Source organism: Schistocerca cancellata, chromosome 2 (assembly GCF_023864275.1).
Source record: "Schistocerca cancellata isolate TAMUIC-IGC-003103 chromosome 2, iqSchCanc2.1, whole genome shotgun sequence".
Taxonomy (NCBI): Eukaryota; Metazoa; Arthropoda; class Insecta; order Orthoptera; family Acrididae; genus Schistocerca; species Schistocerca cancellata.
In genome coordinates, this window is record NC_064627.1 from 137163176 (window position 1) to 137178284 (window position 15109).

The following is a 15109-nucleotide window of genomic DNA, read 5'->3' on the forward strand; positions in this document are numbered from 1 at the left end:
GTGCTTTTTGCATTTTGCTTGTAAATTGCTTATCTAAAACAGTTTATGCTAACAGTTTCTTAAAAGTCTGTTTCCTTAAAGTTAAAATAACTTATCACACTTTTTTAAAAAATTGTGCTGTATATTCTAATGTGTTTGTGTGCTTATTAGTTGGTTTTGACCAGGCAGTATCAGATAATACCAGCCAATGAAATTTAATTTGTGCATTGGGTCTTTGATGGAAACAGCTCATCTTTGATTCAGAAGATGTTGTATACAAAAATGGCCATTAATGTGCAAGGTTAGCTCTATTTATTAGCTGTTTCAAGTTATGTGAATTGCCCTAAACCCCTTTACATATATTTCACCCTTGGAGAAAAGTCAGAGAAGGCACAACTGTTTTTCTTGTCATTTGCATACTGTTGTTGATAGTTATTTGTAAATCCAACAGTAGTCAACAAACATCAGTTCGCCCCATTTCCCACATCCCTTTCCTAAATCTGTAGTGAAAATGTGCTGTAATTCATTGTTTCAAACACCACAGTTTTGGTGAAAAAAGCTGAATGTAAATATAACAAACAACAACAACAAATACTACTACTACTACTACTACTACTACTACTACTATTATTTTAAGCACTTGCTACACACTAGTCACTGTGTACATTGCAGAATTCAACTGCTGTAATCTAGATGCCAACAAGTCTGCAATATTTTTATGCTCTAGTTGGCTTACACAATCATTTAACTCTGTGTTGTTTTATGTTACTGTGTGGACTAATTTCACTAGAAATGAGAGTGGTATTGTGCTCTGTTGCAATGGCAATGTATTAGCAGTAGATTCACCATTACCCTCATCAATTACTGTATAGGACTCAAATGAGACTGCAACAGATTTCATGAAGCACTGGCTGTGTGGCTAACTGTGTACTGAGAAAAGTTAATGCTCCCTTTTTATTCTTTGAAAGGCCATGTGATAATGCTGTTGTCTTTCTAAAGCAACTATCTTACGCAATTTGAGGGATCTCTCCACAAGCCATGAATGACTTTTTATGATTCAACCAAGGACTTTACGTATGAAACACACAGCGGATGCAAGGATCTCTAAGCTGGTTATGGTCGCAACTATTATCATTGGCATGGCTGTTCATGTTGTAGTTTCAAAATTACATTTCTGAAAATATAGAAAAAATGTTTTAGCAGATTTTTTGTTTCTTAATGACACAGAATGACACCATACATCCTAATCACTGTACACAAGTTAAACTAAATTGTAGCACTATTATAGAACCATTGTCACATATTTCATTGCACATACAACAAAATACGGTTTTGACCCTTGGTCTAAGGGTAACGTCTTTGTTTCATAATCAAAACGTCTTCAGTCCTGGGTTCGATCCCCGCCACTGCCTAAATTTTGATAAATAATCAGCATTGACGGCCGAAAACTTCCGGCATAAGGAGTCAGCCTCATTCTGCCAACGGCCTTGTCAAAGAGGGCGGAGGAGCGGATAGAGGTTCAGGGCACTCTCTTGTCCTAGGGGTGGGAAATTGCCCCTAAAGGCGGAAAAATCAGCAATGATCAACGACATGAGGATGCAGAAGGCAATGGAAACCACTGCATTAAAGACACGTAACGTGTATCCACAGGACATGTGGCCTGTAATTGAATAAGTGTCATAATGATCTCTCCATTGGCAGAAGATTCCGGAATAGTCCCCCATTCGGATCTCCGGGAGGGGACTGCCAAGGGGGAGGTTACCATGAGAAAAATATTGAATAATCAATGAAAGGATAACGTTCTATGAGTCGGGGCGTGGGATGTCAGAAGCTTGAACGTGGTAGGGAAACTAGAAAATTTGAAAAGGGAAATGCAAAGGCCCAATCTAGATATAGTAGGGGTCAGTGAAGTGAAGTGGAAGGAAGACAAGGATTTCTGGTCAGATGAGTATTGGGTAATATCAACAGCAGCAGAAAATGGTATAACAAGTGTAGGATTCGTTATGAATAGGAAGGTAGGGCAGAGGGTGCATTATTGTGAACAGTTCAGTGACCGGGTTGTTCTAATCAGAATCGACAGCAGACCAACACCGACAACGATAGTTCAGGTATACATGCCGATGTCACAAGCTGAAGATGAACAGATAGAGAAAGTGTATGAGGATATTGAAAGGGTAATGCAGTATGTTAAGGGGGACGAAAATCTAATAGTCATGGGCGACTGGAATGCAGTTATGGGGAGGAGTAGAAGAAAAGGTTACAGGAGAATATGGGCTTGGGACAAGGAATGAAAGAGGAGAAAGACTTATTGAGTTCTGTAACAAGTTTCAGCTAGTAATAGCGAATACCCTGTTCAAGAATCACAAGAGGAGGAGGTATTCTTGGAAAAGGCCGGGAGATACGGGAAGATTTCAATTAGATTACATCATGGTCAGACAGAGATTCCGAAATCAGATACTGGATTGTAAGGCGTACCCAGGAGCAGATATAGACTCAATCACAATATAGTAGTGATGAAGAGTAGACTGAAGTTCAGGACATTAGTCAGGAAGAATCAATACGCAAAGAAGTGGGATACGGAAGTACTAAGGAATGACGAGATACGTTTGAAGTTCTCTAACGCTATAGATACAGCAATAAGGAATAGTGCAGTAGGCAGTACAGTTGAAGAGGAATGGACATCTCTAAAAAGGGCCATCACAGAAGTTGGGAAGGAAAACATAGGTACAAAGAAGGTAGCTGCAAAGAAACCATGGGTAACAAGAAATAATTCAGTTGATTGATGAAAGGAGGAAGTACAAACATGTTCTGGGAAAATCAGGAATACAGAAATACAAGTCGCTGAGGAATGAAATAAATAGGAAGTGCAGGGAAGCTAAGACGAAATGGCCGCAGGAAAAATGTGAAGACATCGAAAAAGATATGATTGTCGGAAGGACAGACTCAGCATACAGGAAAGTCAAAACAACCTTTGGTGACATTAAAAGCAGTGGTGGTAACATTAAGAGTGCAACGGGAATTCCACTGTTAAATGCAGAGGAGAGACCAGATAGGTGGAAAGAATACATTGAAGTCCTCTATGAGGGTGAAGATTTGTCTGATGTGATAGAAGAAGAAACAGGAGTCGATTTAGAAGAGATAGGGGATCCAGTATTAGAATCGGAATTTAAAAGAGCTTTGGAGGACTTATGGTCAAATAAGGCAGAAGGGATAGATAACATTCCATCAGAATTTCTAAAATCATTGGGGGAAGTGGCAACAAAATGACTGTTCACGTTGGTGTGTAGAATATATGAGTCTGGCGATATACCATCTGACTTTCGGAAAAGCATCATCCACACAATTCCGAAGACGGCAAGAGCTGACAAGTGCGAGAATTATCGCACAATCAGCTTAACAGCTCATGCATCGAAGCTGCTTACAAGAATAATATACAGAAGAATGGAAAAGAAAATTGAGAATGCGCTAGGTGACGATCAGTTTGGATTTAGGAAAAGTAAAGGGACGAGAGAGGCAATTCTGACGTTGCGGTTAATAATGGAAGCAAGGCTAAAGAAAAATCCAGACACTTTCATAGGATTTGTCGACCTGGAAAAAGCGTTCGACAATATAAAATGGTGCAAGCTGTTCGAGATTCTGAAAAAATGTAGGGGTAAGCTATAGGGAGAGACGGGTCATATACAATATGTACAACAACCAAGAGGGAATAATAAGAGTGGACGATCAAGAACGAAGTGCTCGTATTAAGAGGGGTGTAAGACAAGGCTGTAGCCTTTCGCCCCTACTCTTCAATCTGTACATCGAGGAAGCAATGATGGAAATAAAAGAAAGGTTCAGGAGTGGAATTAAAATACAAGGTGAAAGGATATCAATGATATGATTCGCTGATGACATTGCTATCCTATGTGAAAGCGAAGAAGAATTAAATGATCTGCCGAACGGAATGAACAGTCTAATGAGTACACAGTAGGTTTGAGAGTAAATCGGGGTTTGAGAGTAAATCGGAGAAAGACGAAGGTAATGAGAAGTAGTAGAAATGAGAACAGCGAGAAACTTAACATCAGGATTGATGGTTACGAAGTCAATGAAGTTAAGGAATTCTGCTACCTAGGCAGTAAAATAACCAATGACAGACGGAGCAAGGAGGACATCAAAAGCAGACTCGCTATGACAAAAAAGGCATTTCTGGTCAAGAGAAGTCTATTAATTTAAAATACCGGCCTTAATTTGAGGAAGAAATTTCTGAGGATGTACGTCTGGAGTACAGCATTGTATGGTAGTGAAACATGGACTGTGGGAAAACCGGAATGGAAGAGAATCAAAGCATTTGAGATGTGGTGCTATAGACGAATGTTGAAAATTAGGTGGACTGATAAGGTAAGGAATGAGGAGGTTCTACGCAGAATTGGAGAGGAAAGGAATATATGGAAAACACTGATAAGGAGAAGGGACAGGAAGATAGGACATCTGCTAAGACATGAGGGAATGACTTCCATGGTACTAGAGGGAGCTGTAGAGGGCAAAAACTGTAGAGGAAGACAGAGATTGGAATACGTCAAGCAAATAATTGAGGACGTAGGTTGCAAGTGCTACTCTGAGATGAAGAGGTTAGCATAGGAAAGGAATTCGTGGCGGGCCGCATCAAACCAGTCAGTAGACTGATTAAAAAAAAAAATGGCTGAATATTCAGACAGAAAGTGTACTTCAATGTACCCTCCAATGTGTCTGACGCAAACCACACAGTACACCCCTCCATTGCTGTCACACATCCAGGCTAAAATTAGACTAAAAAATAGCAACAATTAATGGAAATTACTTCTTGTGGGCATCATGACACTGTTTTCTGTGCACAGTACTTTAAAGATAATTTTGTGAAGGTCACGGTGAATTCCCCCTGCACAGACTCACACACAACACTTTAAAACTAGAGCTAATCAGAGATTTTAGTGGTAATTTTGAGACCTGAGAGTTTGATCTAGCAAGGAGCAACTTGTTTTATTCATAATAAATTTTTACTCTTCACCAGTGTAACAAGCAGTTGTCCGAAGACAGTTTGTCAGAGAGCGTTCTACCCTCTTAATACTTAGCATGGTGGCTTTTTTAACATGTCAAATTTTCATAAAGATGCATCTGGCTCATTTGTGAATATAGGCCTTTTACACACCAGACTTTACAAAAGAATGTCAGACAAATCAGAAATAGAATGCATTTATTTAAAAATTATGATGGCTTTGCATATCCCTGAAGTCACTGAGTATTGTTTTTGGAAGGAAAAGTGAGCATCCCTAATTATAGTTGAAAACATGGAATTTAGCTAAAATGTTTTTACTTAGGTAAATAGGCACTTGACGACAATTCACATCAGTGATGGAGAAAATAATTTTTCTGCAGTCAGTTCTGAGGAAAGGAAAGATATCAAAAGTTAGCGTAGATAATGAAGGGTAAAATAAAGTTTACTGTAGTACTCCTCCTTCCTTTCATTTTGCCCTCTCACAGTGGGAGAAGGACCAAGTTTCGCAAGTTTGAGAGCTAGTGAGCTTTCTGTGGTACCATTACTTTTATTTGGTGCCCCACAGCTTCTAACTACTATAGAGAAAGCTCTTGTTCAACTACCAAGAGCTGCTGATAAATATTTCTTCATTGACAGCCGGTTTCAATCTCAAGATTATCATCAGGTATCTTAAAAATACGAAGGAATATAGTAAGTTGTAAAAGACTAAATGGAGCAAAGTACAGTAAAAAAGAACAAAACCAGGTGAAGTCCTGATTTCAGATATCTTAGTCATTTATAATAGCTGAAGTAGTGAAATATATTAAATTGTCAATAATAAAATGACCAGACTCTGTTAAAAGAGATTATGAGGTTCAGAATTCTTACAATCAAGTTTAATGTGTTATAAGAACAAAACTTTCTTGTGTGCTGGAACCTCATTCTTCATGTGCACGTAGTCATTAATGATAGCAGAATAACAACTCCGAAGAAAACACGATTAATCAGTTCAAAATAAGCATCACCCTTCTGTCTGAACAAATGTGTCCTCACCATTCACAGGAACATCTGTCAAGTCTCCCAACTTCTGTTGAATTAACATTGCATTGTGGATGGAGAGGGAGGAGACTGTGAGGAATGATGTTATGATAAGATCATTACTAGAAGTTTTTGCAGAAATTCTGTGGTGGAGTTTGGTTATATTTGGCGCTAAAAGACTAGATGGCATTGCACATTGCTCACTTGTAGTTTCAAAACCATGAAAAGAACTATGTAGGTTTCTCTGTTAGACTAATATCCACATTTCCTACTGTTATCTGACATCTCTAATACACCACACTTACAAGTACTGTAGCTACTTTTTAAATACAAAATACTCTTTGCTGGTTCTTATATTTATATTCAGTTTTTAATGCTGCCTCATAACCAACTGGTGAAATTCATCTGTTTTAAAAAATTGTACAAGATAAGTTCAAAATTTGCACCATAGTTTGTGTAAAAGAATTTGTGCGCAGTCTTTGCAATTCTAAAAGTGTGACACTTCTACTAGACATTACTACTTTCTGTACATGTTATTTTCTTTTCAGTTTAGGATTAATATTGGAAATATCTCAAATCTTCACTTAAATAAGCTCTTAGAATAATGCTTTTAGATTTCTTAAGATTAATGTTCCTGAAAGTCTTATGGCCCAATTAATTCAGTTGGGTATATTATGGCTCAGTACGTTCTGCATATTTCAGTTCCTTTAAAGCAGGATTGCCCACAGTGTGCAAAAATTTTCTTGCATGTACTATGTGCTGCACACATGCTGCCAGAGATTCAGCCTGTCTCACCACTACTCAGTATATCTCGACTTTGCTTGGTCCTTTTTAGAGCTACTAAGTAAGGCATGCCACTTCATTTACAGTACGATGTGACGCTGTTTCTTCTAACATTTGGTGTGGCATTTTTGGTCAGCACAACTTTCTTTATAGTGTGGCAGGATCACAGTGTCAGACTGTTTATCCCTAGCAGTTTGATTTTTTTTGTAGAGGAAGTTCACACATCCAGTGCCTGTTTGCACAGAAATTCTAATGATCCAACATCTCAAGCATGTAAAAATGAATGAGAATCACACTTCTTTTCAGAGAAGGATGAGAATCATGACATCTATTATGCTGTTGTGTAACCGAAGGGTACTGCAAATTTGCTATAGAGCAGCATTACAACACCATGCACAATAAATTTTAAGATTTAATTGTCAATGAAAGCCCAAAAAATCAAAACGGTCAACAGGTGATAGGCATGGGATTCATTGTTGGGATTCATTGTTTTGTGCGTCAAGAGCTAAATTCTCTGGCATGGAGCACATGATGAAGTTGGTGGTGTGAGTAGTAAATTTTCTGAAAAAGTTTATCAAACCTAGAAAACAACTTATTATAATGCATACACAACTCATGGGGAAGTTCACAATAACTATCTTATAACACGTGTGCTAAGGTAAATACGTAACTGTATTAGAACTGGCTGGTCTCATCTTTAAAAAGTGACAGCTGACCAGCAGAGTGCACAGACAAGAGGATTCGTGCGCATCTGTGAGATGCAACCTCTGACAGTGGTTGAACTTCCAACTACATCTGCTGACCCCCCCCCCCTCCCCCCGCTCCCCCCTTGGAGGGCAGAGCATTGCTGATCACCAGGGAGAGTTATGTATGGCCACTATATGAAGACTGTGTCCGTGTCCATGGAGGCCCCCGGAGGCAAGAGGAAAGAGCAACCCCCAGTCGCTAGAGATCTGGGGATATAGGCGATAGTGGCCAGCATGAGGAGAGCTCTGATGCCCTCCATCATAGCAAGACGTGACAGAACTGGAGATGGACAATCCAGGTTGGGACCCTTGGTGATGTCTGGGAGCAGTGTGGAAGATGCGGTGACACCACCGCGGCCTGAGTCTGACAGTGTGATACTGAAAAGGCAAGGAGTATGCACTCTGGCTGGAATGCTACCGGAACTGCAGCCGGTGGCGGGAAACGTGTAGGCTCTTCAAATGGATGTGCTACTGCAGGTGGAAGAGGAGGCTGGAATCCTTGTAGGTAGGTGCACACACTGACTGGGGTAGTGATGAAGATGATGATGTGACTAGGGTAGGGGGTTGAGTGCTCATTCAGACAAGGAGCTGACTCTTATGGCGCTGGACCACCCAGTCTCTTATCCATAGGGTGTAGATGAGGCAGCCATTCTGTTGCGTGATGACTGCTGTTATCCAATGGAATTGCTGACCAAAACCATGCTCCCAGACTACTGACCCCAACATTAACCCTGTACACTAGGATGCAATGGCCGGCAGGACCCAGGACAGAGGTGATGGAGAAGTATCCGTGGCTGGTGCCCGTGGAGAAGCTCCTCTGGGCTCTGGGAACCAATAGGTATCATCTGGTAGGCCATCAGAAAAAAATTTGTGGGGAAGTGGTGCATGCGGGCTTTAAACGTGTGAACCAAGGGGATCGCCTCTCTGTGAACATGGTGAATGCCTTGCTGCACACACAAGTCATGAAGCACCTGAGACAGTAGCTGGGGTCCATTGTCATAAACGAGGATAGCTGGACAGTGACTTTGGTAATGGCCAAGGGACACCAGACCATGCGTGGAAAACATGAAAATGTGTCAGTGAGAGTCAGCCAGAACACATTCAGAAACTGACCACATAATCAACATGAATGCATTCTCAGGCCTGGGTTGCTGGAGGCTATGGAGAGAATAATGACCTGGGAGCCACATGTTGACTAGCATGCTGGAGATGCACAGCAACCAAGTGCTCCAGCTCTTGGTCTATGCCGGGCCATTACTGAGTCTGTGACCCAAGGCTTTGTTGTGGGAAGCATCCCAGTGCCCCTCACATAACCACTGTAAAACGTCCCACCACAAACTCCCAGGGTTGACCACCTGGAAAGCTGTATCATCTGTGGAGATGAGGAGGACCCCATCTAAGACTGAGAAACAATGGCGTAAGACAGAGTATTTGTGTAGTGGACCAGATGAGCACCCTGGAGGATGAGAATACCAACACTGGTGGACTAAATGGACTACCTGCCTGAGGATGGGGTCAACCACTGTTGCCTGGGAGGAGACATCCAAATGAAAATACATGAGCTCCTGTCAGTCAAACTTGGGTCCAGGCCAACTGGCAGTCGGGATAACTCATCCATATTGGCATGGCACTGCATGAGGTGAAATTGAATGTCGTAGTTGTATTTGGAGAGGAATAAGGCCCACTGCTGCAATCTGTGGGCTACCAAGGCTTTTGTCCCCCGTAATTAGTTGGAATTTAGTGCCATACAAGAAAATGTGGGGGGGCGGACTGCCTCCACACTGTGCTGCGAGGCGTCAGTAACCAAAACCAGTGATTTGTTGGGTGCCAACAAGTAGCATTCCTTCAGTGCAGTGAAGGCCTGGTCACACATTGGAGACCAGACAAAGAGAGTACCTTTACGTAGAAGGAGATGCAGTGGGTGGACACCCTGAAATGAACCTATGATAAAAATCAGTTTAACCTGAAAAAGCCTGCAGACTCGTACAATGATGAGCGAATGCAACAGGTCCATAATAGCCCTGATGATGCTCTTGATTGGTTGGATGCCATGCCTCAATATGAAATGGCCCAGTTACTCAAGAAATGGTTGGCAATTTTGGACTCTGCAGATTAAAAGGCAGACCCACGGCTGAGAGTTTTTGAAAGAGGGCCCAGGGGTTGTGCAGATAGTTGCTCATAGTACATTCTGTAATGAAAGTGTCATCCAGGTAGTTGAAGCAGTGTGGAATATTGTACAGTACCTGTTCCAAACAGCACTGAAAAGTTGCAGAGGCACTTGCCACCTCAAACATCAACAAGTGGTACTCATAAAGGCTGAACGGCACGTTAACAACCATAATACACTTAGTCTCATAATACAGGGCTAACTGGTGATATGCTTCAGAAAGATCAAATTTGGGGAAGAACTGACCACCTGCTAAGCATGTGAACAGTTTGTCAGGATATGACAATGGGTACGTGTTGACCACAGACTGTGAATTCAAAGTGGCCGTAAAATAGCTGCAAAGGCACAGTTTACCAGAGGGTTTCTTAATAGTGACAAGATATGTGGCCCTTTCACAAAACGAATTGGGAACTGCAACCACAAGAGAGATGAACCAGCCAAACTCTGCCTTGACTTGGGAGCAGTGAGACAGAGGATTCTGCCTATCTTGAAAAAATATGAGACGAGAGACTGCTTCAAGGTTATGTGGGCTTGAAAGCCTGCGGTGCACTCTAGGCCTTCTGCAAAGGTATCCTGAAATTCTGAACACTGAGATTCCAAAGGCTGATAGGGAACCTCAGTAGATACTAATTGTATGGAATCTGTAACCAAAAAACCAAAGGTCCGACAGGCATCAAGCCCAAAAATGTTTGCTGAACTAATGTTGTGGACAACAATAAAGGCAACAGATTTATTCATTGATTTGTAGGTGACTTCCACCATGAATTGGCCAAGGAAGGGGATTTGTTGTTTACTGTATCCCCTGACGCGCCTGTTTACTAGTGACGACTATGGAGGGACAAGATCTGAAAATGTTTGTGCTTTAAGCAGGGAAATACCATGCCAGTGTCTGCCTACATTTGCAGCTGTCATGAGAGAACCAAAACCTTGATAAAAAGCTTGCAGGAATCATGATTGGGAACCAGCCATGAGAATGATAGTTTCTGAATATCCGTATCCATGGTCTCTGGTTCTATGTTCTGTGCAGTTGAGTGGCAGACTACTGCAGCATGCCCCACCAGATCGGCTGGATTGCACTGCCGATATATCATCATCTGCTGCGTACACAGTGGACACAGCTGCACCACCTTGTACTACAGCCGTGATATTACATTAGGCTTCCAGTTGCTGACCAGTGGCTTATGAGACATCATATGACAGGGAAATGGAAAAAAAAAACTTCTTTGAGTGAGGGGTTCTCTCACTGAAGAGCCCATTGACAAACCTCCTTATCCAGGGCAGAGCAGACAAGAACATCACAAACCACAATGTCCATGTATGACTTCTGAATTGGCTGTGAGAAAATGGCACTTGAGACTAAGGCTATGGAGGGTTGCAGCCCAGGCACAATAAGACTGACGGGGCCACTTCTTACATTGGTAAAACTGAATCCTAGCAACCACGACGAGTGTGTGGCGGCAATAATAGGAAGATAGCAATGATCAACTTGATACAAGGTGGCAGAAATTTATGACAAAAACAATGCATGATATAACTCCGCATCCGTAAGGTGGAAGGCGTGAAAACACTGCCATAGGCTGTGTTCATATACCTCCAAATCCTCTTCTGCCACATCGAATGAAGGGAACTGAGGAGAAAATGGAGCGATGAATTTTTGGAGAGCAATGCCAGCAAAGCCTGCTGCATGACCATGAGGAGGTCCTTCTGTTGCTGCTTCATGTTTGAATCGCAGACTCCATGTTATGACAAAATGTGAAAAGCAACTGCACAACGAAAACTGTGAAGATGTGACCTTACTCATCGCTGATGTATTCTAATCACACAAGAGAACACTACACAATGACTGACACAATAAACTTTACTGAGTCTATAAAACAACTTATTTCAATGCGTACACTGGCCACGGAGTGGCTCACAATAACATTGCTATAACACAAATGTAGAGGTATACATGTAACTGTGTTAGAGATGGCCGGGCTGGTAGAGTGCGCAGATGGGAGGCTGTGTGCAGCAAGTGGCAGCCTCTGACAGTTGTCCCACTTCTAGCTATATCTGCCAATTTCTGTAGCATGCCTTATGACTGCATGCCCATGTATCGCATGTGGATCTATGGGGGTCACTACACCATCAGTTTCAACAGTTTTTGATGGAAATGAAAGAAGGGTATGGAGATGTATATTACTGTGATTTTTTTTAAGACCCAAATTTACGAAGGAAAAGGAAAGCAGGAACCAAAAGAAACAGAATCGCATGAAGACTTCATATTTTAAGTGTGCTTGACCACACATTGCCCTTAGTAAGATGTTGCAAAGTGAGAAGAGACTTATATCTGATTTGATGGAGCAAGTGGATGTATTTAAAAAGAAAACTGTGCTACGGAAGGGACAACTTCTGATACAGCACGCCATCCATTTCCTGGTGCACATTGGTGTTAAAGTGTGCAGTCAGGCAGATAGAAATCTGCACATGTGCAGAGTTTGTGGCTATCCTTGCTGTAAAGGAAATGTTAGACAAACCCTTTTGATTCCAACAAAATGCAGTTGACACTTGAGCATTAGCCTCATGGTCCCCAGCAGCATTTGGTTGTAACAGGTTTTAGACCTAAATCATAATCTAATGAAACCATACATTTTTCATGAAAATTCTCGTATTGCTGTGAAAAAAAAGTACTTTTTCTAAAATAGTAAAGAATGCTCTCTATACTATATGTTTTTGTCTTGTAAACAAAATGAATGCATCATACCACTCAGTGTGGTGCACAGAAGTCAGTTTACATTCTGCTATTTAAAAAGGAATGCAAGCAGCCTTTGAACAATAAACGATTTGCATGGGAAATGTATGTTGCTAAGTGAACACGGATTTTGCCATGAAACTAGGTAAGCTATAAAATTAATCATTCTTGGATATTATGAGTGTGGCAGTTTTCTCATGACTATGAAGTAAAGTCTTTATTAAGTATAGGATTGCGTTCTAATTTCATCTCCACAAAGTTATTGGGCAGAGGCAAATCCACAACATAGTAATTTCCCATTTGCAGTACAATAACAATTCCTGCATGATTAATACGCGTCTGATATAGCTTCTGAATTTCAGTGTAACATGGTGTTTGGGAAGTGTGTGTGCTATTGAATGGAATACTAAGAGTTGAACTTTAAGTATAAGGGCCAAGAAGGCATGAAGGATTTCCCCTTCCCCTTCCTCTTTTTCTTCTTAAGAAATGCCTCAATGGCCGGTGAATTCTACTGCTTCTCTCGCAGTTGATGAAGAAAGTCCAATCATAAGTGTGCCACAATTATTATAGTTTTGCAGTAACTATTAGTATTCAATGCATTCAGTGTCATCTTTCATTACAGATTAGTAGTATTTAATATATTCACCAAACTTTCGATTCTCACAATACATTGTGTCCAGTTCTTTCTGGAAGACCAAATTACAAGACTAATGCCTGTCATTTTTTAAAAAAAATATTTTTCTCCATGGCGGCGAAATTGGCAGGAAGTGGATCAGCAACAAACAAGCAATTCAAAGATACCTTTGCTAAGTGCAAAGGAGGCTGTTACACTGTGGCTACTTGGCACTCGTAAGGTATGTTTACAGGACTTCCATCATCGCATAGAGAAGCGGTATGCCATAACCATGCATGACATTGCAAATGCAGTTGCTAACTAACAGCATGCAAAGCAGTCTTCTTCGATGCACTGAACCCTTTGTATTACAGTATCACAACCACTTAAAAATTAGCAATAAGCAACAAAGCTTCTCATCCTTGTTTACAGATACCAGTTTATATTTGGCTGCATTGTAGAAGGACTTGTGCATGATACAACTAATTTCCTGGTATTTTTTGCTTCCAATTGTGAGATTATTTTTTTAAATTATGACAGTTGTTAGCTGTTACAAAATAAGATATTCTACTTTTCAAAGAGATAGCTATGCTAGTTGTATGCTTAAATGTTGCCATTGTGGCCAGTATGTTTCAGCTGTTACATGCAGTTTTGTTTAATTCATTAATGTCTTCTGGCAATGCAATCTTTCCTTGTTAGTCAGGAGTTAAATGATATTTTCTAAATACTAAGGTTTATAACCATGTGCTATAACTGAAAGTCAACTATCCTTCTCATACTTGATTCTATGAGGTTTGTTTAAGATTAAGCTGACAGGCTACTGGTTTTCTAGACCCACTGGAAGTTGAAATCTCTTCATTGTAAGTCAAGTTAATTAAAATGATACTTCTACAAATATGGTATAGGTGAAAGTGTTTGGACAGTAGTACTGAAATGCAAAATGCAATCATCAGAAACAACTTTCTACATTAAACTAAAAGTATCAACCAGTTGGTTGCATGCATATAAATTGTGAGTCTGGGTGAACGACGTCTATGATTTCACAAATCACATATGAATGATGGTTATGGGTTTTGATTGACCTTTTTCTGTCCATACTGTAAAGATTTAAGAAGTACACACATTGCTGCTGTTTGGATTAATGTGCATGACACCACATCAGTAGTAGATTAGCACAAATGAATAAAGATAATAGTGAGTAAATTTTAAAATACAATAACATTTGTCAAATTGGACAACGATAGTAATAAGTAAGTAAAAATGACAAACCAAACACCCTTACTTAACAGTTTAAGTATGTGTTGGAGTTCACATAAAAATTCAATACTCACATGACAGAATGTTTCAATAAATTTGTAAATTTCCCATAACAAGCTACAAGAAGATACGATTTCTAGAGTTAATGAAACGTATAGCGAGATGTGTCATCCAAAACAGGTTTATTATGAACGTGAACAATTCACTGAAATTTTTAGTAGAAAATATTGGTACAATAGAAAGGGTGAAAAACTTAAAATATTTGAGAGAATAACTCAAGAAAATGATACTTTAAAAAAAAAATGCTGTAAATGAATGGTAAAAGCCTGTGGTCTCCCAGAAATTCTTATCTAACTACCTTGAAATAAAGATCTAAAATGTAGTGATGAAAGCAGAATGGCTATATGCAAGGGAATGCTTAGGACTGTTCTATAAGTTAAGTAAATGTAAAATGTCAATTAGAATACCACAGTGCTTTGCCAGGCTTGGGCCATGCCTCCCTGTGACTTCTAACTGACTGACCCACCACTGACAGGTGACCCTACATTGCATTGTGGACTCTGAACACTGGTACAATTTGGCATTGTTGATATACAAAGTCAGGTCAGTACCATAGGTGAAAAAAGTGGTAAGTAACAGAAAAATAAATCCTAAGACCGACTATGCATTGCTACATCTTTGGATTTGTAGTCTGACACATACCCAGTGAGCTACCAAACCACATTATAAGTTAGATAAACTTGAAATATTTGAAAGAAGAATCGCAAGGAATATATTGGGTTCACTAGAAATAACACTTTAAAAT

The 15109-nt window shown here is 40.3% G+C and overlaps 1 protein-coding gene across 1 annotated transcript in view; it reads left to right on the top strand.

The window, feature by feature from the left end:
* Positions 1 to 15109, top strand: part of LOC126161413 (protein quick-to-court) — a 765830-nt gene that overhangs the window by 729688 nt on the left and 21033 nt on the right. Inside the window, exon 7 of the mRNA XM_049917202.1 lies at positions 13199 to 13288. Coding sequence (XP_049773159.1) covers positions 13199 to 13288 — 90 coding nt within the window. The remainder of the gene's footprint in view (positions 1 to 13198; positions 13289 to 15109) is intronic.